At 44.3% G+C, this 26,077-nt stretch overlaps 1 protein-coding gene across 1 annotated transcript in view; it reads left to right on the plus strand.

Moving 5' to 3' along the window:
• The window catches only part of WDFY3 (WD repeat and FYVE domain containing 3), a gene marked incomplete at both ends in the record, with an annotated part of 121,028 nt that overhangs the window by 82,703 nt on the left and 12,248 nt on the right, over positions 1-26,077 (plus strand). Inside the window, 23 exons of the mRNA XM_084266956.1 lie at positions 1,157-1,390; positions 2,320-2,419; positions 3,252-3,412; positions 4,385-4,614; positions 5,516-5,625; positions 6,443-6,625; positions 8,332-8,489; positions 10,050-10,127; positions 10,965-11,192; positions 12,001-12,054; positions 13,618-13,786; positions 14,302-14,465; positions 15,207-15,355; positions 15,608-15,728; positions 16,097-16,182; positions 16,511-16,591; positions 17,138-17,192; positions 17,848-17,967; positions 19,308-19,425; positions 20,623-20,729; positions 22,522-22,675; positions 24,604-24,695; positions 24,989-25,201. Coding sequence (XP_084123082.1) covers positions 1,157-1,390; positions 2,320-2,419; positions 3,252-3,412; positions 4,385-4,614; positions 5,516-5,625; positions 6,443-6,625; positions 8,332-8,489; positions 10,050-10,127; positions 10,965-11,192; positions 12,001-12,054; positions 13,618-13,786; positions 14,302-14,465; positions 15,207-15,355; positions 15,608-15,728; positions 16,097-16,182; positions 16,511-16,591; positions 17,138-17,192; positions 17,848-17,967; positions 19,308-19,425; positions 20,623-20,729; positions 22,522-22,675; positions 24,604-24,695; positions 24,989-25,201 — 3,165 coding nt within the window. The remainder of the gene's footprint in view (positions 1-1,156; positions 1,391-2,319; positions 2,420-3,251; positions 3,413-4,384; positions 4,615-5,515; positions 5,626-6,442; positions 6,626-8,331; positions 8,490-10,049; positions 10,128-10,964; positions 11,193-12,000; positions 12,055-13,617; positions 13,787-14,301; positions 14,466-15,206; positions 15,356-15,607; positions 15,729-16,096; positions 16,183-16,510; positions 16,592-17,137; positions 17,193-17,847; positions 17,968-19,307; positions 19,426-20,622; positions 20,730-22,521; positions 22,676-24,603; positions 24,696-24,988; positions 25,202-26,077) is intronic.

Here is a 26,077-nt window from a genome sequence, read left to right on the forward strand (position 1 = left end):
TCAGATTTATAGAGGCTGGAGAGACTGAGCCAGCCTATGCTGTCAGCCCTCTGCTCTGGAGGATGTGATAAAAATCTAAAAATTCTTTTTCCTCCCACTTCCCATTTCTTCTTTTGTGGCTTAACCACAAAACTCTGCTCTTGTGTTACCTGGAACTATGGAGTTGAAGCCAGGAGAAGGTGTGAATTCAGTTCTGCTTGCGTTGCTCAGAGTATTCTCTGAGCTTAGTTGCATTTACCAGTGATACTGTTTCTAGAACATGAATGGAAACAAACAGGCATTGTTAGCTAACACCTAAAAGTAATTTCACTAAGAACATGGAAGGATAGCTGTGCTGCAAGTTGGCAGATGCTGGAACTGGGGAGGGTACTTGGGGAAATTCTGGTGGCATGCTATCATTCTGTTATGAAAGTGGGAGACTGATCTTCAGAGGGACTCAGCTGATGAGTCTTTTCATTACCTGGTAATGCTGATTTGGCATTCACCTCTGTTGGGTTTTTAGAGGAGCCTTGTGTCTCTGAGCAGGTTTTACTTTAGCTACTTAGGTCCCTTGAAACTTTGTGTAGCTGCTGATACAGGGGTTGGACTTGATGATCTCTTGAGGTCGCTTCCAACCCCTTACAATTCTGTGATTCTGTGACACCTTGAGCTCTCCTGACTCCAAACTGGTTGACTTCTCCAGCATTTCCCTCTGCCCAAGTGACTAGAACTAATCAATCCCTTGTGAAATGTAGCAGTAACAGCCAGGGTCCTGCAACAAAACACTATAACCCAAATTCATCCTTGAGAGGAAATTCCTAATGGATCTTTCAGCTTTTCTGGGATTTCCCTTAAAACCAAAAAGACTACACATTTGGGCTTCTCTTAATTTCTTGGATAAACTCTCCTACTGATGCAGAACATTTGGTTACTTCACATGTAAGCTGCTGATGTGACAAGCCTGTTGAGGGAAATCATTGTCTCCTCTTGCATTTGGAGGTGGGAGCTATATAAAGAGATAACCCCAGTCTGATGAAGGTATATTAAAAAGAGAAAAGGCTTGGAGTTCCTGTTTTGTTTTCTGTCTTGTAAGCTTAATAGCCCTTTTTAGCTGGCTTTTGTCTTGCATTTCTCAACCTTGCTGCTCTCTTGAGTCTTAACCTGCTGCTTTTCACAGGTCACTGATCTTGATGATGAAGTTGGGTCCCCAGCTGAAGAGTTTAAAGCTTTTGCAGCTGATTCTGGAATGAACAGGAGCCAGTCAGAATACTGCAACGTTGGCACCAAGACATACCTAACCAACCATCCTGCCAAGAAGTTTGTGTTTGATTTCATGCGTGTGCTGATAATTGATAACTTATGTCTCACTCCAGCCAGCAAACAGACTCCACTGGTGGATCTTCTGCTGGAGGTACAGTTCTTTGGGTTTTGGGGGGTTTTGGGGGTTTTATTATTTGAACTTATTTGCCACTTTGTTCCCTACAATGCTGTCCTCTACTTTAGCTTTCAAAGTTAGAGGAGTGATGACCTGGGATTCTGTAGAATCCTGTAAAGTGTTGTGAAAGGGGGGAGAGGTAAAAAAAAACATTAGTAGCTTGCTTGCTGGTCTCTAACAACTTGGAAGACTTAATAAAGGAAATGCAAAGGGTTTAGCTTAGCTTCCCATTGAGAATGCTTCTTGGACTTTTCCCCCAGACTTAGTCCCACCCCAGCATTTGAGTATATTGGTGACCATCTCAGGAGCTTGAGCTGACAGTTTCCGTGTTGGTTACCTGGCTTTTTTCTTGCTCTGCTTTATTCTCCACTCCACAGCCCTACTACAGCTTCTCTTTGTGGGATCCTTGACTTTCATGTGGCCAGTCAGTGGGTTCCCTTAGTTCCTGAGCAGGCAGTGTCAGTGTTTTATCTCCATTTTGTCATCTCTTTAGAGCAGCGATAATCTTGTTTTGGCATCTTAGCCAATACCTCCTCTTCTCTGGAAGCATAGATAGTGGGTCACAGCACTTAGATGCTCAACAGCACAGCACAAGAAATCATAGCTTTCTTCAAGCTTCATTTTTGTGGACTGGGAGTCATTTGTGAAATTTTAAAAGCTAGATTTCCTGGTTTTAAGTAGAAATAGTATCTCCTCTGTAAGGCTCTGTTTAGCCAATGTATACTCAAGGTGTATTCTTAAATTTTTAGAGAAAGCCAACATTTCTTCTCAAGACAGTATTCTGAGAAGAAAAACATAGCTCACAAGAGCTGAGGAAGGAAAAATTCACTTACAACACCCTTCTCCTCCTCCTTTTTCTTCACTCAGAGATACTCTTTATTTTACTATTGTATTTCTTGCATTAGGCTTCCCCTGAAAGATCAACACGAACACAGCAGAAGGAGTTTCAGACCTACGTTTTGGATGGAGTGATGGACCACTTGCTTGCAGCTGATGTTTTATTGGGTAACGTAACAAAGTTTAATTATCAATCGATTGGTTTCAGCAAAAGCTTTTGATTATTTATTTTTTTCTTTATTAGTGTCCTGCTTTTTGTTACAATTTGATTGTCTTCAATTTCCCATGCAGCTCCAGTTGAAAAGGGAGGGTGGTACTTCAGTATGATGATTCAGGATCACAGGAGACCATGAAGATGATTAGAGGGCTGGAGCATGTCTCCAGTGAAGACAGGCTGAGAGAGTTGGGCTTGTTCAGTCTGGAGAAGAGAAGGCTCCAGGGAGATCTTATAGCATCCTTTCAGTCCCTGAAGGGGCTACAGGAAAGCTGGGGAGGGACTTTTTAAAAGGGTCTGAAGTGAATGGTTTTAAATTGGAAGGGGGTAGATTCAGACTGAATATTAGGAGGAAATTCTTCACTCTGAGGGTGCTGAGGCCCTGGCACAGAGTGCCCAGGGAGGTGGTGGCTGCCCCCTTCCTGGAGGTTTTCAAGGCCGGGTTGGATGGGGCCTTGAGCAGCCTGGTCTGGTGAGAAGTGTCCCTGCCCATGGCAGGAGGGTGGAACTTAATAATCTTTATGGTCCCTTCCAGCTCTGACCATTCTAGGATTCTGTGATTTCTTCTGGTCTCTTCCAGCCCTCGTCCCCTTTTTCTTGGTCTTTGTTGCTGTTGATTTAAAACATTCACTCACCATTAAAGATCACTGTAGGTCATGGCTTTTTTGACTGAGTCTTTTTCCTCTGTTACAGAAGTCTGGAAAACACAGGCTAGTGTGAATGTATTTATGCAGATGTGGGGTTTTTTGATAAATGAAGAAAACTCTTGGATTTCTTGTTACCTAGGTGAAGATGCGTCTCTGCCAATAACGAGTGGAGGAAGCTACCAAGTGCTGGTGAACAACGTGTTTTATTTTACACAGCGTGTGGTGGATAAGCTGTGGCAGGGCATGTTCAACAAAGAATCCAAACTTCTTGTGGACTTCATAATCCAGCTCATTGCACAGGTAACAGTCGTCATCTTTTAGCTTGCTTGAAAAAACATCTCTGCTGGTTACGTTAAAATCCATGGAGTGATGTCAGTAAGTACCTGCTAGTCACCTCCCCTGCGAGGAAAGGCTGAGTGAGCTGGGGCTGTTCAGCCTGGAGAGAAGCAGCCTGAGAGGGGATCTGATCAATGGGGATCAATAGCTGAAGGGTGGGACACAGGGGGACATGGGCAGCCTCTTCTCAGTGTCTGTGGGGACAGGACAAGGGGCCATGGCCTCAAGTTGGAGCCCGGGAAGTTCCGCACCAACATGCAGGAGAACCTTTACACAGTGAGGGTGAGGGAGCCCTGGGACAGGCTGCCCAGGGGGTGTGGAGTCTCCTTCTCTGGAGAGATTCCAGCCCCGTCTGGACGCCGACCTGTGTGACCTGTCCTAGGGACCCTGCTTTGGCAGGGGATTGGATCCCATGGACTCTGGAGGTCCCTTCCCACCACTGTCATTCCGTGATCCGTGTTCGGTCAGGATAGAAGTATGTTTTTCTTCCCCAGGCTGTGTCTCTCTCCTGAGCTTTCCTAGCACTTCTTGTCAGTGTGGATTGCTTTAATATGGGGCAGTTGAATAAAGACTACTTTCAGATGACATTTTTTTAGAAATCCCACAAAATAATCAGTGAAATTTGCCTTGTGAGAATTTGGAGAAGCTTCCTAAAAGCCTTGGTGTTTTCAGGAAGCTTCCTGTTGCGCTTTTATTGGAGACTGTTTGAAGACATTTACTCTCAGATATCAGCAGTGTCTTTATGGATGTTAAAACTCTTTAAGTGTGTCATCATGTACGAATGTCATTTTGGTCCTTGGAATTCATGAAATTTCAAGGAAATATAGTAGTAGAACAGTAAAATATGAGGATGACTCAGTTCAGAGGAACATTGTGTGAGAGTTCATTTATTTTCTGCTACTATCTTATCTTTTATTGTATTTTATTTTACACCAGTCAAAAAGAAGATCTCAGGGACTATCACTGGATGCCATTTATCACTGCCTGAACAGGACCATCTTGTACCAGTTCTCGAGGGCGCACAAAACTGTTCCTCAGCAAGTGGCTCTCCTGGATTCCCTAAGGGTTCTTACTGTGAACAGAAACTTAATTCTGGGACCTGGAAATCATGATCAGGAGTTCATCAGCTGCCTAGCTCACTGCTTGATAAATCTACATGTGGGAAGGTAAATATCTTATATATATTATATAAATATATTATACCCACAAGTCAATGGGGCCAGATGGAATCCACCCAACGGTGCTGAGAGAACTGTCAGATGACCTTTCCATCATCTATCAGCAGTTTTGGCAGACTGGGGAAGTTCCATTGGACTGGAGGCTGGCAGATGTTACACCCATACGTAAGAAGGGCCAGAAGGATGATCCGGGGAACTACAGGCCTGTCAGCCTGACCTCTGATCCTCCCAGGGAGGATCATGGAGAGGGTCATCTTGGGAGCTGTCACGCAGCACATGTGTGATGGCCAGGGGATCAGGCCCAGTCAACATAGGTTTACAAAAGGTAGATCCTGCCAAACTGTGTTATGCTTTGATAAATCAGAATGTTTTGAAGAAACACTGGTGCTAAGTAATTAATAACCAAATGGATCTGATGCTGGATTAATTGACTCTTGAGTCACTTTATACAAATTCCGTGTCTTACTACTTGGGTGTGTGACACAGGATAAGCCCAGTCAGGTGTTCAATACAATGCCCATGACCAGTGCTGTGGATGCTGCTTTTCTGCATTGCTGCAGATGCCTGCCTGGCACTTTACTTCTTTTTGAAGAAGAAATTACAAGTTTTGCTTCATCCCAAGACATTTGGGAAGCAGCAGCAGCAGAAACCCTAATGTTCTCCATTTGTGGCCTCATCTGTGTCCAGATATTACCTGATTGACACCATTGTCCATGCTGTGTCATTGTTTATAAACCATGTGACCACAGATGATCAGTACTCAAGTGGGCAGAAATGAAGATGGGTTGCTGTAGTAGCACATGTGGCTTTGTGCCACTGCCACATGAAATCAAATGCTCTAGCTTGTTGGGTTTTCTTTGGTGGTTGTTAATTCTTTGTGTGTTTGTAGCAACGTTGATGGGTTTGGATTGGAAGCAGAAGCCAGGATGACAACTTGGCACATCATGATCCCCTCAGACATAGAACCAGATGGAGTCTACAATCAAGATGTCAGCGAAGGTATTCTGAGAATGACAAAGGCACAGATGTCTCCTAATGCCACTTATGTATTGTCACCACTAACCCCAGTTACTCTTAGGACTCTCTGTGTGTATAAAAACCTACTTAAAACAGGTGGAAAACCACTTAGAAACACCAAGACGGACATAACCAGGATAAGTTACCCTTGTGTTAAGCAAGGGCTCTTTATTGCTTTGTGGATGTGCATCAGCATTACAAACACTGCTTCATTTGCACTGAGTTTAATGCAGAAGAAATGGCTTGTTTTAACAGTGCCCTGCTGTTTTGCATCAGTTGGACCTTAGCATAGCTAAGCATAGTTGAGCATAGCTAAGAACTAGTTGCTATAAGCTGTAAAACCATTATTCAGTGGCATCCATTGGGTCTTTCACTCAAAAGAAATTGAAGAAGTAGCTGTGGAAGAAAGGGTTCAGTGTTGTGGGCTTTTTCTTACATATATATATTAATATTTGTGCAGGTGTGTAATTATGCACACACATCAAAATGTTAGTGTAGTGTGTGTATGGAAATAGAAAATCTTGTGTTGTTAATAGATGGATGTGGGTGAAGAATCACAACTGATCAGAGCTGGTGGTTTATATTTGCAGAAAAAAAATTGCCCAAATGGACTGTTAAGTACTTTCTGATATCATACAAATGGCAAAAAGAAAAAGCCTGGCCAAAGGCATTTCACAAGTCATAGAGAAGGGGAAGAAACTAGAGCGTAACTGCAGAAGTTACTCAGTCACTGCTGTAAAAATACCAGCTCTACAAGCACTGTAGAGAGCTTGCTGATTGTGGTCTTGTACCTGTGCAGGTCGCCAGCTGCTTCTAAAAGCCATTAACAGAGTGTGGACAGAGCTGATCCACAGTAAAAAGCAGGTTTTAGAAGAAGTTTTCAAAGTGACACTCCCTGTCAACGACCGTGGCCAAGTGGATATAACTGTTGCAAGACCTTTCATCGAAGAAGCAAGTTTAAAGTGTTGGCAGAATCACTTGGGTGAGTGTAACTGAGGATTTCTCTGTCCTGCACGCTGTGTTTCCTGTAGTGAGACCCTGAATGTTTTAGTGTGGGCTTTGCTTTTGTGTAGCAGTCAGTAAACTGCCACTGTTTAACATTTCTCATTCAGAATTGGATATATTTATACTTTGCTGCACACAGGGCCTTTGTTCAGCGCTCAACGATGGTGGTCTCAGCGATGGTAGAGTCAGCACACACCAAGTAGCATACTGTGGGGTACAGTGATGGAGTTGTTTAGCTCCTTCCCATGAACACTGAGGCTGGGGTGATCTCTTGTTACTGTTCTCAGGATTGGGTGTGCTGGGTAGGAAGGGGGAACCCTCTTGAGCACGTCTGGGTGCAGCCTGCAAACTCTTGGTGTGGAAATCCAATGAGAAATGAGTGACTGAGCAGTCTTTCTCTAGCAGCAGTGATGCTGTGGCTTCTCCTTGGTTGGAAAAGCTCAACATAGGAAGAACTTTGCAGGGAAAGGACCTGGGAATCCTGATGGACAGCACTTTGAGCACAGGTCAGCTCTGTGCCATGTAATAAAAGTGCCCAACTGTTGCTGGACTTAATTAGCAAGAGTTTAGGCAGCAGATAATAAAATTCCATTGAGGTGACTCCTCAGTGTAATTGAGGTTAACCTGGATGTACCAAAAGGATTTTTGGGAGCATGGAATACTTGTCTTTGCATTCTGTTTCTAGATATGGTTTGTCCCTGGCTAATGTTTGCTCAGGTTTCCAGTCCTTCTGTGGTAGGCCTTCTATTTCCAGAAATGTTTTGAGTGAAGGATCTTTGGAGAAATTATTGCTGTAAGAATGTATTAATGGTTTTAAAAGAAGAAAAACAAAGCTCAGAGGTGGAGTGAGCTAAAGAAACAGGGAATGTGAGCGTGTGCTTTCTAAATCAAAGGTAACTGATACACAATATGATCCCTTAGCTGGATGTCAGGAAGATGGTGAACTCTTGAGAGTGTTGAATGAAACTGGGATTGTTTATGTTCTTTACTTCAGTTTTAAAGTACACACACGAGTCTTGGGGACATGGCTTTCGGCTGAGGTGGCTGGATGTGCACAGAGAGGCCCACCTGGCTTCTCAGCTCAGTATTTTTGCTGCCAGATTGGTCAGTGAGGTCATGCCATAGCCCCTTTTTGGGTAGAGAGATGGTGCTTGGTTGCATTTTTTTTTCAGTAGTACCTGCTGTTCATAACATAAACAATAGACATTCTCTTATCTTTGTTTTCAGGGTGGGAGGGAAAGTTCTTCAGGTGCTGTTTCCCTTCTTTGGAATGCCCACTTGTTCCTTAAGGGATGTAAATGAGCAAAACTAAAGTTGGCAGGGGTAGAGGGAGGCTGGGTGGCAGGTTTTGTTTATGTACAGCTGGTTTTTACTACGTCAGATGAGGACAGTATTCACAGACCCCAGTTTTGATAATTGATAAAAAAGGAGTAGCAGATCTGTTCATCATCATTGCAAAATGCCAGCCATTCCCATATTTCATCTGGGGGTCTTTCCTTACACAAGTCATGACTGCTTGATGTCATCAGCAAACAAGTAACAACAGAAAAAAACAAAACCACCCCCCCTTTTTTTTACAGCAGCAGGAATGGTTATTCTAGTTTCAAAAACAACTATCATGGGGAGAGGGGGGATAAAATCCCACCTAAAAAGCACTCCAAATGCTTTATGTCTGTGTTTCAGCTCATGAGAAGAAGTGCATCAGTAGAGGGGAGGCTTTGATTCCAACCACCCAGTCCAAACTCTCACGAGTCAGCAGTGGGTTTGGCCTCTCTAAACTAACTGGTTCCAGGAGAAGCCGCAAGGAGAGTGGGCTCAATAAACACAACCTCTCTACACAGGTAATTTCTGTCAACTAATAACCCCCAGTCTAAAACCCAGCAATGTTCAGGGTTTCTGATAAACACACCAACGTAAGGAATCCTTCAGAGGGTGATGTGAGACCTGGTCCTTGGTTTTCTTTCCCCTTTGAATATCCAGACTATGTATCTTCTGTGTGTCCTAAGCTGAGTATCTAACGTTAAGCTGAGAGCGAAACTCCTTGGTGGTGAGACTGCTCCACTGCTGCTGGTTATATATATGCTTTTCTGCTTTGCTAATCTGGATCTTAAACTTTAAACTGGATCTAAACTCTCAAAGTTTGCAATACTGCTCTGGAATGGAAGCTGTGAGAGGGATGCTTGGCCTTTTTTCCATCCTGCCACCACCATCATGTGGATTTAGGAAAATCCCTCTGTGAACATGGATGTGTCATGACTAAATGAATGCTCCTTTGAACCAAGGTTATTATACTACAGGGGAGAGTTCAGCAAACTAAATCCTGATGGTAGGACTGAATGATGGTTTTACAACCTAATTGTTTAAAAGAAGAAAGGTTAGACCTGAGAGTAGCACTGCTCAGCAGGACACTGCCTGGTGCAGCATTGTGAGGAGTTCTCTAAAGTATTTCAGGCATTGAAAACAAAGGAAAAGGTTTGAAAATTCTGGAGGGTCGAGTTCTTGGTATATTTAGCACTTGAAACACTGGGGACATGGTGGGTGAAGGGGGGCAGGTGTACTCCTGCCCAAGGAGATGGCTAATGCCTGTTGGCTTGATCAGGAGTTTGCTGGTTCTCTTTCTGATCTGAAAATGATTGGGTGGTTTGGATGAAATAAAGAATTCTCAGTGCTCTCAGTCCTTCTGGTGAGCTGGGACACACGTTAACATGAAAAATGAGGTTCAGCAAGGCCAAGTGCAGTCCTGCACATGAGATGTACCAATCCAGTGCAGTGCTGCAGGCTTGGGGAAGAGTGGCTGGAAAGCTGCCTGGAGGAGAAGGAGCAACACCCTGGGGGTGTTGTTTGCCAACTGCATATGAGCCAGCAGTGTGCCTGGGTGGCCAAGGCAGCCAATGGCATCCTGGCTTGTATCAGAAATAGTGTGGCCAGCAGGACCAGGGAAGTGATTGTGCCCCTGGACTGGGCACTGATGAGGCTGCACCTCGAGTGCTGGGTCCAGTTCTGGGCTCCTCACCATAAGAAGGACATGGAGGTCCTGGAGCGTGTCCAGAGAAGGGCAACCAGGCTGGGGAAGGGGCTGGAGGGCAAATCCTCTGAGGAGTGGCTGAGGGAGCTGGGGATGTTCAGCCTGGAGAAGAGGAGGCTGAGGGGAGACCTTCTCCCCACCTCCATTGCCCTGCCAGGAGGGTGCAGAGAGGTGGGCGATGGTCTCTTCGGCCAGGGGACAGGAGATGGGACGAGGGGGAATGGCCTCAAGCTGTGCCAGGGCAGTGTCAGCTCAGCTGGGAGGGATAAGTTCTTCCCTGAAAGAGTTGTCAGGGCCTGTTGTCAGCAAGGTGATGTACCCATTCAAATGTTCTTTTCTAAGTGTCATTCTGTCTGTCCCCTTTCCTTTGTATTAGGAGATTTCCCAGTGGATGTTTACTCACATTGCTGTGGTTCGGGACCTGGTTGATATGCAGTATAAGGAGTACCAGGAGGTATGGTTCAGGGGATTAATTACCTGATTAATTATTTTGAGCTGTGGGGTTATATTGATCCCATTTCTCAGTGTGGTGCTTGTGAAATACTGGGATGTCATTGGTGAAACACTGGAGCGTTTAGATACAGCTGTTATTTTTAAGGGGTATTTTTTATGCAGTCAAATCAACAAATGGAGAAACAAGCTGGTTACAGATCACAATCCTTGCAGCAATATTACATGGAAAATCTTTGTCATGGGTTTGCCCCAGCTGAGAGCTGGGCACCACACAGCTGCTTGTTCTTTAAGGGGCATGAGGGCGTGGAACTGAAGGAGGGGGGTAAAGGAGGGAGAAGAAAACAGAGAAAGCATAACAGCAGAGCTTTTACTTTATTTTTATTTTACTTTTTTATTGAGAATACAGCATGAACCTTGCCTTTATGGTAACTGATGCCAGAAATCTCATTAAGGTGTGCTAGAAAATGTTACTAAAATTATGAATTATTATACAATTTTTTGTGCTGTAGTGAAAACATCTCCTCTCATATCAGAGGTAGGACAAAAGGGGATGGCTGCAAGTTGTGCCAAGGGAGGTTCAGGTTAGAAATGAGGAAAAATTTCTTCTCAGCAAGAGTGCTTGGACATTGGAACAGGCTGCCCAGGGAGGGGGTGGAGTCACCATCCCTCGGGGTGTTCAAGGAAAGGTTGAGTGAGATCCTTAGAGACTTGGTTTAACAAGAGATATAGGTGGTAGGGGGCTGGTTGGACTGGGTGATCTTGGAGGTCTTTTCTAACCTTAATGGTGCTATGAAAAGTATCCCTCCTGATGCACCTACAACTGTCTTACTGTGTTCAGCGCCAGCAGAACGCGTTAAAATACGTGACGGAAGAGTGGTCTCAGATTGAGTACGAGTTACTGCGGGAGCGAGGTTTGTGGGGTCCCCCCATTGGCTCCCATCTGGACAAGTGGATGTTGGAGATGACTGAGGGTCCCTGCAGAATGAGGAAGAAGATGGTGCGAAACGACATGTTTTACATCCAGTACCCTTACATGCCTGAAGCTGAGCAAGAAACCAACTTGCTGGTAAGTATTCATGATGCTGTGATGAGTAATGTTATGCCCTGTTGTAAAATCAGTATTTTTTTAGTACTTTTTTTCTTAAGAAATGTGTTTTACTCTGGTATTACCTGGTATTCTGTCTCCATGTCCTAAACGGTTGCTAAGGTCCAGTTGTTCCTCATAATGTGCTTCAGGAAGGGATTGAATCACTCTGCTCAAAACTGAGGGAACTCAGAGCCTTGCAATTGCAATGTCAGGTGTGCTTGTGTCAGCTAAGTGATCGTGCCAGTGAACAGCACGAGCATCTTCACAAGGCTCTAGAGGCTGAGGAGTACCATAATTATGGGAGGTTGTGGTCTGAGTTCTCAGCCTTATGCTAGATAACATGGTAAAAGAAAAAAAACCCAACCAACCAGGCTCTGGGCCTTGGTTTGGGTGAGCTTGTGAAAAGTGCTTTCATCCATCCCCAAATATGAGTGTGGGCTGCATAGCAGGAATGCACATGGTCTTTAAAAAGTTGGTAGTTGGGCCCAGTTAATTTTGGAACCCCATTTTTAAGAAATGGAGCCATCTTTGTTGTGTCTTTCTTGGCATGGGTGTATACCTGTGGGATTTTTTTCCTCAAATTAAGCATGGGTGTCAAAGTACTTAAAACAAGCACACAAAAAATAATGCTGAACCAGTTTTAAACCAGGAGGTAGATTTACCTGCTTGCAGTCTGACACAGAATAGCTGTCAGAAAGGTCTAATTCACATGGAGAACGTGCCATCATGCATTCTTCTCAAAAGTGTTCTTTCTCTGATGCTTATATAATTGATGCCCTGTTTTCAGTCTGACTTCTCAAGTAGACTTCCTGAGCCATCTGATGATACCATTCCTCAAAAGGTAAAGAAACAAGTACACTGTGACTGAAAGAATGTAAAATAAACACAACTTCTTATCCTCCTGCATGTTAGGTGATCTTAACAAGGCTTCAACGTTTGGCTTTCAACTTGCTCTTTCCATAAATATTTCCAGGCCTTAAGGTTTTTCCCAGTAACCATGTTAGAAGATGTTACTGTACTCTCCTCAGCCTTCACCTAATAAAACCTTCTGTAGATCTTACCTTCTTTGCTGCACACTAACAGGCTGTGCTGGGCTGTGCTATCACTGTTCTCACTGTGTGAAGTGTTGTGGCTTTGGGATCTGAACTAATGGGCAGTGGAACATGTTTAGTAATGGGCAACCTGATCACTTGGAAGCGCTTACTGGGAAAGGGTTTCTTTCTGAGAGAGGATCTGGTGGCAATGGGCTGTAACTCGCCACCTTTGGTTAGAGCCCAGATGGATTTTGGTTTAGATGACCCTTCTCATTGTTTTTACTTTTAATAAAATACAGATGTTTGCTTAAAAAATACAAATCCTGCCTTGGAAATAGCGGGCTTGTTTGGAAGTGGCTGCTCTGCAGGCATTTCAGTACGCTGCTGCTTCCACGTTAATTACATTTGCAGTCTTGCCCATCACTAAGTACAAAGTGTAATGTGCCTTCACTTGTTTTGAATTCTCTTCAGGAATAAGCTAATACATATAAATTAAAGCAATTCCATTATACAGAATATCTAAAATCAATTGTTAATGCTTTCCCTTCTTCGTGCTAGCAGTGATAGTTAAGGTTGTTGTAGGTTGTAAGTTGTTTTCACCGGGGTTTTAAGCATCATTTAAGTGGCATTTTCATAGTGATAAGGAGCAAAAGACTTTTAAAAAAAGAGATTCTTAAATGTTTGATTTTGGGGACAGCCAACCTGACCTGAAATAATAAATCTCCTTGTTGCTGATCTTAGTCTCTTCATCATCCCCAAGCATACACTTACAACAAAGCTGCTGTTGTCACCCAGAGGTCCAAATGGTGCTGAAAGAATTCCTCTGGTTAACTGGATGCCCTTGTAACAGCCTCCTGCACACAAACTAAAGAGCCTTTACTAAAAAAGTAACAACTGAATTACGAATTTCTGAGCCTTACAGACGGTCCCTGGCTGCTTTTAGTTCATATCAATGTCCACATGTCTGTATCTACCCACGAGGCAATGTTTTATCCAAGCTGGCTAAGGAATGAGCTGTGCTTGATGTAGGGCGTCATGAAGGATGCTAAAACACCCATCCGATCCACCAGCCATCAGCACAACTCTCCCAGTCTTCTGCAGTGGTTTGTAACATACCAGCCCCACTTGTTACTCCCCATGTTGTAGGTGTAACTGCAGGCACTTCTGCAAGCCCCTTAGTACCCATGTGGCTCTGGACCTGCCTTGCACATGAGCTGCCAGATCCAGACAGGAGTGTCTGTTTATGTGTTGGTCTATGAGCACGCACAGAACACTTGATGGGCATGCCCGGTGCTGCGCACAGTGTTCCTGAAACACTTTATGGGAGTGAGGAATTGACTGACTGACTAATTTCTTTAATTATTTCTAAGAAACCTGCTCGTTACCGAAGAGCTATAAGTTATGACAGCAAGGAGTACTACATGCGCCTGGCTTCTGGAAACCCTGCAGTCTTCCAGGATGCTATAGAAGAGAACACAGTGGGTGAAACAGCTCAGCAGGAGCCAGAACATGGGGAGGACACTATTGCAAGAGTCAAAGGTTAGATCATTTGTTTATCTGCCTTTATACCTTCTCTTGCATTTGTTTATAAATATCTCAAGTGTGGGACACAGGGGGACATGGGCAGCCTCTTCTCAGTGTCTGTGGGGACAGGACAAGGGGCCATGGCCTCAAGTTGGAGCCCGGGAAGTTCCGCCCCAATGTGGGGAAGAACTTCTTCCTGGTGAGGGTGAGGGAGCCCTGGGACAGGCTGCCCAGGGGGTGTGGAGTCTCCTTCTCTGGAGAGATTCCAGCCCCATCTGGACACCGACCTGTGTGACCTGTCCTAGGGAACCTGCTTTGGCAGGGGGTTGGACCCGATGGGCTCTGGAGGTTCCTTCCAGCCCCTGTGATTCTGTGATTTGCATTAAGATAATGATCCTGTAGGACTCTTGTTTTTCTTTCTGAGCATTGGATCTGCTATTTCAAAGTTCAGTAGGTTTTATGAACTGAATTCTTTGTGTTGGGTTTTGATTGATCAATCTACCTACCTACCTAGCTCTGTTCTTTTCCAGGCCTGGTGAAGCCTCCCCTTAAACGTTCTCGCTCTGCTCCTGACGGAGGAGATGATGAGAACCAGGACCAATCCCAGGATCAAATTGTTGAGGGGAGTTCAATTGATGAAGAGGAGAAAACTGACAATACAACTTTGCTTCGGCTTCTTGAAGAAGGGGAGAAGGTACTGTGAGCTTCAAACCCGCTAAGCACTTACTGTGTTGGAATTGCTGATGTCACAAGCATGAATAGGTGTTCTGAACACCTTCCCTGACCTGCAGCTGAATTTGCTTAATGTTTTGTCAGCTGCTGCTTCTCTGGTTCAAAGAGATTCTGAGCCAAAAGCCATGTACTAGAATCATTCTTGCTCTTCCCTTCTGCCTCATGGAAGAAAGAACCTGTCCTGAATCAAATCTGGGAGCTATCCCATGCTTGGATTATTATCCTATTGACTTAATGTGTCCAGACAGAAAATAGATGTTGAAAATATAACTGCTGAACTTGGCAGACTGTCTGTAGTTAATTGTTCCCTTCATTAGATAGAAAACCCTTTATAATTAGTATTTTATCCCCAAGAATGGCCTTGAACAGCCAGGCTGCGTATTGGGTATTTCAGACTTTCTGTCTGATGTATGTCAGTAAATACATTTGTGGTTCCTAGTCAAGTGGGCAGCAGGTTCTAAAACATGCTCAAGAAGTATGGGGCAGGTGGGTAAATATATAAATTGGGTAAATACATAAATCTGTGTCATACAGAGGAGGGTTAATTCCCATCTCAATTGCTGATCTCAGGCACTAAGTATATTGCTGATCAAGCAGAATTTTGCTGTATCTACAAGTGATCCAGCAGTGTCTGGGCTTGTTCTAACACCACAATGGTCTGAGCCTGCTCTGGTTAACCTGCTTTGGCTGCTTTTCATTCCAGATTCAGCATATGTACCGCTGTGCTCGGGTTCAGGGCCTTGACACCAGTGAAGGGCTTCTTCTCTTTGGGAAGGAACACTTCTATGTCATTGATGGATTTACCATGACAGCCACCAGAGAAATACGGGATATTGAGACGCTGCCTCCAAAGTGAGTAGATGAATAGACAGCTTCCTCAGTGCTTACCAGCTAAACAAGAATTATTTAATGAGATTTTTTTTTTTTGAGGAGTGAACTCCAAAATAATGTCAGTTTTGGAAAGACCTCAGGAATATTTTCCTCACAAATCGCTCAGTGTAGTGTGGCACACTGAAAAATCAGCTGTTTCTACAACTGGACTTTCATATCAATTCATTTATCTTCTTAATCACTTATCTCCTGCCTGTTTATGCTCATTTACAGGATGCATGAGCCAATCATACCCCGAGGAGCAAGGCAAGGTCCAAGTCAACTCAAAAGAACATGCAGCATTTTTGCATATGAAGATATCAAGGAGGTCCATAAAAGGAGATACCTTTTGCAGGTAACTTGGACACTGTAGCTGGATTGAGGAGCCAGCTTTGGAATTCTTTTTTTATTATGATGTCATTTTTGAAAAGGGAAATAAATACATAGCTGATCAGTATTTGGAAAACGAGCTGTTGGAATTGAAGTACTTAAGTTGAGCATCCTTGTTTGAACATTTGGCTTACTGTGGTTTAGTTTATTGGGTGTTTCAGTGAATTTTAGTGTTCCAAAAATAAAACATCTAGCCATGCTAAGCAGAGTCAGCCTCAGCGTAATTTATTGCCAGATGTAGTGCAGTATGATTGAATCAGTCTGTGCCTGACCTTTAGAGTTGATGAGCAAGCACATTAAGTGTTGATGTTGGTTTGTCCTCTTTCTTTTCAGCCAATTGCCATTGAAGTTTTCTCAGGGGACGGACGGAACTATCTCCTGGCTTTCCAAAAGGGTGTTCGAAACAAAGTCTATCAAAGGTATTGGGAGATAAGTTAGAACATTTCATCTCAGTATTTTCAGATATCAGTGTTGAGCCATACTTGATCCTACGGTGATCTAACAACCAGAAGCAGATGGCAAGAGCTGATGGCTGATGGGCAGCGGGTAACCTCATAGCAACATATTGCTGTGCCAAAGAGCCGCCAGGAAGCACCGATGCCTGCGTGAAATTTGTGGGTCATTCCGGTGGTGGTGAAAATGCTGAGAAGGAAGTCTGTAACATGGCTAAATGCACTCTGTTTCTAAGCAGAAGACATTCGAAGGACAGAAACACTCATCTTAATCTCCTTTTTACCGCTGATGCAGGTTTTTGGCTGTGGTACCATCTTTAACTGACAGTTCAGAGTCGGTGTCTGGGCAGAGACCAAACACCAGCGTAGAGCAAGGGTAGGTGACTCAAGTTCTCATGAGATCTGTACCTCATCCGTTTCAAATACAGGATGCTTGCATGAAGGTCAGGATTCACTAGAGGGTAGTCCAACCTCAGTTTAAAATTGGTCATTCCCAAAATAAATAACTAGTGATGTCATGCTCTGTTTATTTTAAATATACTAATACCATTGGGGGTATTGATATGTCTTCTTACTAATTAATATATGCTACCAGGATTGACATTATTGGTATATCAATGTATTCTGAAAGGAATTGGAGACCCAAAGCCATTAGAGCTGTCCAAGTTGTTCAAGCCAGTTTCCTCATTGGTAGCTTGTTAGATACATTTGTACTTGTACTGAATTGCGTAATTAATGTGTGTAATATTAACAGCCCGTGTTTAGAAATTTAAAAAGCACTGCTAAAGCAAAAAGGGGCAAAGCCCCATTCTCTAACGGTTCCCATTTACAATTTTTAATCTTAAAACTTTGGGTTGTCCTGGGAAGACGTCACCTGGATCTTACTGCTAAGGCACAAAATGTGCTTCCTTCTTCCCGTTAGGTCTGGCTTGCTTAGCACCTTAGTGGGAGAAAAATCTGTTACTCAGAGGTGGGAAGTAAGTATGAACATTTTGTTTCTCTTTTATTAAACTCCACATTTTGTAGCGATACATAATCAATCAATGCACAGACATTGCATCCTCTTAGTGAGCAGGTGGCATGTACTACTGCAGGAATCATTGAATGGCCTGGGTTGGAAGGGACCCCAGGGACCACAGAGCTCCAACCCCCTGCCACAGGCAGGGACACCAACCTCCAGGCCTGAATCTACACAAGGTTGCCCAGGTCCCCATCCAACCTGGCCTTCAACACCCCCAGGGATGGGGCACCCACCACGTCTCTGGGCAGCCTGTTACAGCCCCTCATCAATCTCTCAGTAAAGAACTTCCCCCTAATATCTAATTCAAACCTTCCTTCCTTTAGCTTTAATCCATCCCCCTTGTCCTGCCATTGTCTACCCTTTTAAAAAGTTGATTCCCCTATGTATGTCAGCGTTTCAGCTCGTGGTGTTTAATGACATCATCAAATAAGACATGGTTCTCTCACTGAAACTGAGGGGAGGGAATGTAGTAGAAGTGGAGTGAGCACTGTAATGCTGCAGTTAAATTTTGCATGTTTGGAGAGAGCTGAATGCTCTGACAGTCTGGCATTGCAGACCTCTGCTTGTTGCAAAGCGAACGCTTTACAGTGCTGTTATCTGTCTTCCTTAAGAGAGGAGAGATCAGTAACTTCCAGTACCTGATGCACTTGAACACGCTGGCGGGCAGATCCTACAACGACCTCATGCAGTACCCCGTGTTCCCCTGGATCCTGGCAGACTACGATTCAGAGGTAAGTAAAACACCTCCTTAGCCTTGTCACTCATCTTTTACACAGTGGAGGTTTTTGCAGATATTACAGCTGGCTTACACTGCCTTAGTAAAACCAAGGCTTAAAATCCTTATTGCTTATCTGCTTATTGTTTGATTCCATCCATTTGGTCCCAGTTCTTTGTGAGAGTGACTCTTCAGCCTTGAGAAAAGAAGGTTAAGAGGGGATCTTATTAATGTTTATAAATACCACAGGGGGAAATGGGCAGCCTCTTCTCAGTGTCTGTGGGGACAGGACAAGGGGCGATGGCCTCAAGTTGGAGCAGGGGAAGTTCCACCCCAATCTGGGGAAGAACTTCTTCCCGGTGAGGGTGAGGGAGCCCTGGGACAGGCTGCCCAGGGGGTGTGGAGTCTCCTTCTCTGGAGAGATTCCAGCCCCGTCTGGACGCCGACCTGTGTGACCTGTCCTAGGGACCCTGCTTTGGCAGGGGGTTGGACCCCATGGGCTCTGGAGGGCCCTTCCAGCCCCTACAGTTCTGTGATTCTGTGATTCTCCTTATGCTTCCCAGTGGGTAGGACGTTAGAGGTGCTTGGCTGTCCCATGCAGCCAGGTCTATGCCTCCTGATTCTACAGGTGTCACTGAAGTGTGTGCAGGTGAGAGCCGGGGTACCTGTTGTCTTCTTAAGTAGTTATCCCGTTGTTGTGGCAGTTCCTCCAAGTCTCTGTGTTAGCTTGCTACTGAACATCCTGAAGGATGTTATGCCCATAGAGGCTACTATGAAATCTTGCCCCATGGAGAACAACTTGCTTTTCAACATGAAATATCCTGTTAATGCTGTTGTGGACACCCACTGCTACCACACAGACCAGAACATTAAATAGTGTTCAAGTGCATGTCACATATTTGAGAACAGAATTAGGGGGAGTTGGGAAACAGGAGGAGAGAAATCACAGAATCACAGGGGTTGGAAGGGACCTCAGAAGATTGTCGAGTCCAACCCTCCTGCCAAAGCAGGTTCCTTAGGTCAGATTGCACAGGTAGGCATCCAGACTGGTCTTGAATATCTCCAGAGAAGATAGGAAGGAGCTGGGAATAAATTTATCTGGAGCCCAGATGTGACTTAAAATAAAAAACACGGACTCTCCAGATCAGACTGAAGGGTTCTTGTAAGCGTATCCAACATTGCACCAGCTGTGTGTGTAGAAAACAAAGATGACAGCCTTAGGAGGTATGTGGTGTTAAATATGGTAATCAGCAGTGTTGAAAGGGTTTGTCTGGTGTTTGATTCGGTTTTGCTTTGGTTTATATTTTTTATAAAATTGATGTCTGGTTTTTTTTGTCTGTTTGTGTGTTTTTTAAGGAACTGGATCTTACAAATCCCAAAACATTCAGAAACCTGGCCAAGCCCATGGGAGCTCAAACAGAAGACAGGTTAGCCCAGTACAAGAAGCGATACAAAGACTGGGAAGATCCCAATGGTGAGTAATGACACACATCATGCAAGAAGAGCAGAGCAGCATGAGCCTGTCACTTCAGAGGGAGTCATGGATTTTCATAGTCCTGGTTGAGAGACCTGGATGTAGACATGCAGAATGACCGTGCTTTTTAGTGACTCTCCAACAAATACTAAATCAGAGCAAAGGGGTGTTGATTTTCTTGCTGTGGTGTTTGTTTTGAATGCAAGTGACAGCTTTTGTTTTTATGCAAAAATAAAGAGAAAGCAGTTGCATGTTCAGAACAGATTGACATTGTACGAAGGGTGGGACAAGCAGGCATGTGGAGCACACAACCAGCTGTCTCTACGAGCAGAGTTTGAGTGCTGCTGCAAGAAAGTAAGTTATGTAAAGGAGTGACATTGCTTCTGCATTAGCCATACTCTAGCTTTTTCATTTCTTATCTTAATACATGGGGTGTTTTGCTAAGGAAACCACATTTTCTCAGTTAAAATGTCCTCAGAATGAGATACAATCAAATTAGGCATTCTTGATTTTAGAGCTTCATTATGTATTGAAAGTAAAACTTCTGCGTTTGGCAAGGCAGCTGTTACATCATAGAATCATAGAATACTTTGGCTGGGATGGGACCTCAAAAAGATCATCTCATTCCATAATCCTCCTGTGCTTATATTGAAGACAGGCCTGTTTAACTGCTGCAGTGCTGTTCTGTACCAAACGGCAGCAGGCAGCAAGATGCTTATTTCTAGAAAAGAATCAGTAAGTTCTAGTGTATTTATGCAGACTTTCTGCCAGGAAATTAAATAAGGAAACCTGTGCAAAATCCATAGCCAACAATTCTGAGATGTTTTTCTGCTCAAGCCTGTAATTCCACAGTAACCAATAAGACTAAAAGTAAAAAAAACCCCGAAACCACAGTGTTTCATCAGCAGAAATCACCGTTAGCTGTGTGTGCTGCAGCACTTCAGTTAAAATTAAAAGTGACTAACCATTCAGTATGGCTCTGCAGAAGCTCATTGAATCAGGGCTACTGGACTGCAGCCCAAACTCAAGTGATGCTTCTTGAGAATCTGAAAGCTTCAAAAATGACAAGTGCAGATTTTAATTGCATCCAAGCTGACAGAATAATTACAATGCATCTCTGATCTTTTTTTCCCACTTAGTACAGATTCTGTCACCTAGCTGCCATGTTCTATGTTTATGGTTTTTAATCTTCTGCAGGGGAAACCCCAGCTTACCACTATGGGACCCACTATTCATCAGCCATGATAGTGGCTTCCTATCTTGTCCGGATGGAGCCCTTCACTCAGATTTTCCTACGGTTACAGGTAAAAATTCCACCACTTCACTCTGTGATTACTTCCTACTGTGAATTTGAGATCAAAGTGAAAAATATGATCATATTTTTTTTTCATCATATGTGGTAGAAGGAACATTTTTAGCAGAGTTCTTAGAATGGCTTGAATCAAAAATGGTGTGGCCAGTAGGTCTGGGGAGGTGATTATACTTGGCATTGGTGAGGCTGCACCTCAAGTGCTGGGTCCAGTTCTGGGCTCCTCATCATAAGAAGGATGTGGAGGTCCTGGAGTGTGTCCAGAGAAGGGCAACCAGGCTGGGGAAGGGGCTGGAAAGCAGATCCTCTGAGGAGCGGCTGAGGGAGCTGGGGGTGTTGAGCCTGGAGAAGAGGAGGCTGAGGGGAGACCTTCTCCCCACCTCCACTGCCCTGCCAGGAGGGTGCAGAGAGGTGGGCGATGGTCTCTTCAGCCAGGGGACAGGAGATGGGACGAGGGGGAATGGCCTCAAGCTGTGCCAGGGCAGGGTCAGATTAGATATTAGAAAAAAATTTTTACTGAAAGAGTTGTTGGGGCCTGGAACAGGCTGCCCAGGGAGGTGTTTGAGTCACCTTCCATGGATGTGTTTAAAAAAAAGGGTAGAAGGCGTACTTAGGGATATGGTTTAGCTTAGGACAGGAATGATTGGACTTGATGATCTTAAAAGGTCTTTTCCAACCTTTGATTCTGTTATTACCTGGGAGGTTTTTGATGTTTCTTTGTAAATTACATAACAGAATTCACATAGTTTTCTTGTAGTTGGAACACTTTTCTAGATGTAGGGAGAGCAAAATATCAGGAGACAAAACCCAAAGCAAATTTTATTGTGAAAAATACTTCACTCATAGTGCTTTATCTCGCTCTTGTTGAAAGAATCATATGCCACTTGTTTAGTTCTGTACTGGAGGTGTTGAAAGATTGTTATTTTAAACCAGTATGTCTATCCAAAGAGCCAATTTAGTACCGAGTGTTAAAATAAACATTTGTGGAGCCTGGAACTGTTTGCCAGGTTGATGGGTAATGTGGTTTGTAACATTATGTGTCAGATATTTTCCTAGACAGAAACCAGGTGGCAAAAAAGATTTGGGTTTCTTTGGAAGACACTGAACTTTGAAATAGGACTAGGTGGCTCTTAGAATTCTGCTTGTATCACAGCTTTATATTTACTATTATTCACAGAATCACAAGGTTGGAAAAGATCTTTAAGATCATCGAGTCCAACCATCCTTGTCCTGTGCTAAACCATATCCCTGAGCACCTCATCTCCCCATCTGTTAAACACACCCAGGGGTGGGGACTAAGCCCCCTCCCTGAGCAGCCTGTGCCACAGCCCCACAACTCTGCCAGGGAAGAACTTTTCCCTCCCAGCTGAGCTGACCCTGCCCTGGGGCAGCTTGAGGCCATTCCCCCTCGTCCCATCTCCTGTCCCCTGGCTGAAGAGACCATCGCCCACCTCTCTGCACCCTCCTGGCAGGGCAATGGAGGTGGGGAGAAGGTCTCCCCTCAGCCTCCTCTTCTCCAGGCTGAACACCCCCACCTCCCTCAGCTGCTCCTCAGAGGATTTGCCCTCCAGCCCCTTCCCCAGCCTGGTTGCCCTTCTCTGGACACGCTCCAGGACCTCAGTGTGTTACTTTTATGTACCAAAAAGCAGCTGCTTAACTATTGTGTTAGAGGAAGCAACATGTTACATCACACGATCTCTTTATTAGGCAGAGGATGTTCTTTTTGTCACTTTGGCAAAATCTGCTGTGCTGAGAGACCCTATGATGTGCTTCTCTCTCTCTCACAGGGTGGTCACTTCGACCTGGCTGACCGGATGTTTCACAGCGTACGGGAGGCTTGGTACTCGGCGTCGAAACACAACATGGCAGACGTGAAGGAGCTCATCCCAGAGTTCTTCTACCTCCCTGAGTTCCTGCTCAATTCCAACAATTTTGACCTAGGTAGGCAGACTGAGCTCGGTACCGTTGCTGCAGGTGGTGTGAGAGCAACGCCAGCCAGTCTGACATGAGCAAAGTGTCGTGTAATATGGGTGGAAAAGGATCTGCAGGACTAAGTGGTAGATGGTTTGCAGGTTGGGACATGAAAGTATGAGCACTTCTGGTATTTCCTGGTACTACCTGTCTGTTCAGTGCTGTAATCGAAAGCCCCAATGATTTGGAACTCATTGTTTCATTGAGGAGAGTGTATGAGGAAATCTTATTTCCTCTGTGATACCTCAGATGTATTTCTAGCTGATTTATCGGGCTTCAGATGTTTTCTCAAGCAGTGACTATTTATTTTAAGCAGTTATTGCAAAGCTTGTTCTAAGAATTGTTGAATTAAAAGGATTTTTGTTTGGAGTGGGATGTTTTAGCTCACTTTTGGGTTTTTTACCAGGTCAAAGCACACAGATAATCCAAGTTGTACTTGGATTTTCTCCAGTTTGTGGTTTTCCTCCATGTGACTTGGTCCTAGAAATTCCTCACTGAACGTTTGGAACAACAATAGAAAAGGTTTTGTTAAGAACATTCCTCAAACACTGTGTGACACTTCTGATTCTCTTTAAGTTGTAGCAGTCCTGCTTCCTTTTCCCCCAGATGAAGAGAGGAGGGTTGGAAGTCTGGTGATGGAAGCAGCGTTTGTGTGGAGCAATGTGCTTAGTGCTTGTGTACCCCCACAAACTTGGGAAGGTGTTGGTGTTCCTCTGAGCTAATAGGAAGCATGGCTTTGTCTCTTGGCAACAAAACAAGAATATAGCTGGGAAGTCTTAACAAATACATTGCAGTGTGCCACTGTTTAATGTTCAGAGGAGGAACAGGGCTGTCCAGGCCCCAAGATGAATGGATGTGGCTGCTCCATGTCCAGGGGAATCACCGATGTCCTTGGGTGTGCAGCTTGTGGGGGTACCAGTTAGGTCTTGAGTGTTGGGGACTGAATCTTTAGCCTGTACTCCTGTGATGTGTAGCTATTCTCCTGGGTAAAACCCATTCCTTGTTACAGAGTGGTTGTATTGGGAAGAAAATAAATCCTGGGATGAAATATTGTGGCACCAAGGCTCCTGAGTAGCTTTCTGTTCACTGTCTTGCACTGGGTTTTGTTTTCTTCAGAATATACTCTGTTGACATGCCATTGCTATATACACACTCATGCCAGCTACAGGAAAGGATGTCCTCTCTTAAATCTAGTTTTCATCAGAGCTTAAGAACAAGGGAAGAACACAGGAGATCAGAAATGAGCCATGCTATGCTAGTTCCTTCAGGTGCAAGCTGGAGAGCTGCTTGGTAGCAGTTCCTGGTAGCAGGGTTTGGCTGCTTAAGGTGTGGGTTAAACTGAGAGAACAAGTTTCTGGTTGGGTGTGATTGCAGAAGGTCATTGTAGTGGCAGTGACATCCGTTCGCTGCAGTAGGTCTTTCCCAAGACAGGGAGAGAAAAGTAGAAATTTACTTAAATAGAAAAATAAAGACAAAATGATCAGGGTCTAAGAGCACTTGATGGGGAAACATAAAGCTTTTGAGTTCAGACTGTGCATTATGAAGTTGTAAAGACTGAGGAGGAGTCGTCTAATCAACACCTCTAGCTAGAAGCCTAGAAGGTTGGTTAGAAGAGCAAATTCTGGAACACGGTCATCTCACAAGTCTTATCAATGTTCCTGTATTTGAATTCTTACTCCTGCAAGCAATCTTAACCTGAGCAACCAAGGCAGAATTGTTCCTGTTGCATTGCCTGGCATGTAAAAATGCTGCAGTATTTTAAAGAAAGGGCTTGTTTTATACAGGAAAGGTCTTAGAATTTGATTTTTTTAATACCATTTTTTCACCGTTGCTGTTGCACTGCAGTTTCAGTGCTTTCCTCCAAATTCTTCTTTGCTTTCATCTTCTTTTTTTTATAGGTTGCAAACAAAATGGCACTAAACTTGGTGATGTAATCCTCCCCCCATGGGCAAAAGGGGATCCTCGCGAATTCATCAGGGTGCATCGAGAGGTAACCTGCTTTTTAATAATGATGATAGAAGGTGTCAGTCAGGACATTCCACTGCATAATCATCTAAGCTCCATTCGTGCAGCCACAGCTACTAGCCAGTCCATGAATTCTGGATTGATGGTGTTTCCTTTCTGGGCCAGGGAGTATGCTGGGGCAAGACTGCCTTCCGTGGAAAGCTGTATCAGAACGTAACTGGAGTATGACAGAATATATTCTGCAGTCTTCTTTGTGTTGTAGACTCAGCTGATGACCCAATACAGCTGATTTTAATGCATATGCCCTTTGAATTTCAGGCTCTGGAATGTGACTTTGTGAGTGCACATCTGCATGAGTGGATTGACTTGATCTTTGGCTATAAACAGCAAGGTCCTGCTGCAGTAGAAGCTGTAAATGTCTTTCACCATCTCTTCTATGAGGGGCAAGTGGACATATATAACATCAACGATCCACTAAAAGAGACAGCTACCATAGGATTCATTAATAACTTTGGACAGATACCAAAGCAGGTATAACCTTCACAGGATTCTCCTTTGCCAGATGACACTGGAATTGAAATGTGTTGTTATGGGTAGTGTTTATGCTTGAAGCTTCCTGGGAGTGTGTTTTCCATAAACAGCAACAGAACTCGTGACAGAATACATGATAAATGCAGTGAAGATCAGCTTTGGGCTTTGCTTGTGAGATTGGAAATGTCCTTTTTTTTCCCCTTTGCACCTTAAAATAGAGGTGGAATGAATTATGGTTCAACTCAAAAGTCAGCTAAGAACAAATGATAAAATGTTCCTGCTGCTAGGTCAGAGGGAGCAGTGAAAGTACAACTCCAAGGCATGTTTAGTGTTTTAAGGTATCCTGTAATGAAGTAATTTCTGTAGTAACTTAGAACCATAGAATCTTTAGGCTGGAAAAGACCTCCAAGATCATCCAGTCCAACCAGCCCCCTACCACCTACATTACTCACTAAGCTACATCCCTAAGGAACCTCATCCAGCCTTTCCTTGGACACCCCAAGGGACGGTGACTTCACCCCCTCCCTGGGCAGCCCGTCCCAATGCCCAACCACTCCTTTTGAGAAGAAATTTCTCCTCATTTCTACCCTGAACCTGCCCTGGCACAACTTGCAGCCATTCTCTCTTGTCCTGTCGCTGGTTATTTGTGAGAAGAGGCTGAGCCCCAGCTCACCACAACCTTCCTTCAGGTAGTTGTAGAGAGCAAGGAGGTCTCCCCTCAGCATCCTCCAGTCTGAACAACTCCATGTCCCTCAGCCACACTTCATCAGACTTGTGTTCCAGCCCCTTACCCAGCCTGGTTGCTCTTTTCTGGACACACTCCAGGGCCTCAGTGTCTGTCTTGTAGTGAGGGGCACAAAACTGAAGCCTGTATTC

This window comes from Gallinula chloropus (assembly GCF_964237585.1).
Source record: "Gallinula chloropus genome assembly, chromosome: 7".
In the NCBI taxonomy this organism is placed as follows: Eukaryota; Metazoa; Chordata; class Aves; order Gruiformes; family Rallidae; genus Gallinula; species Gallinula chloropus.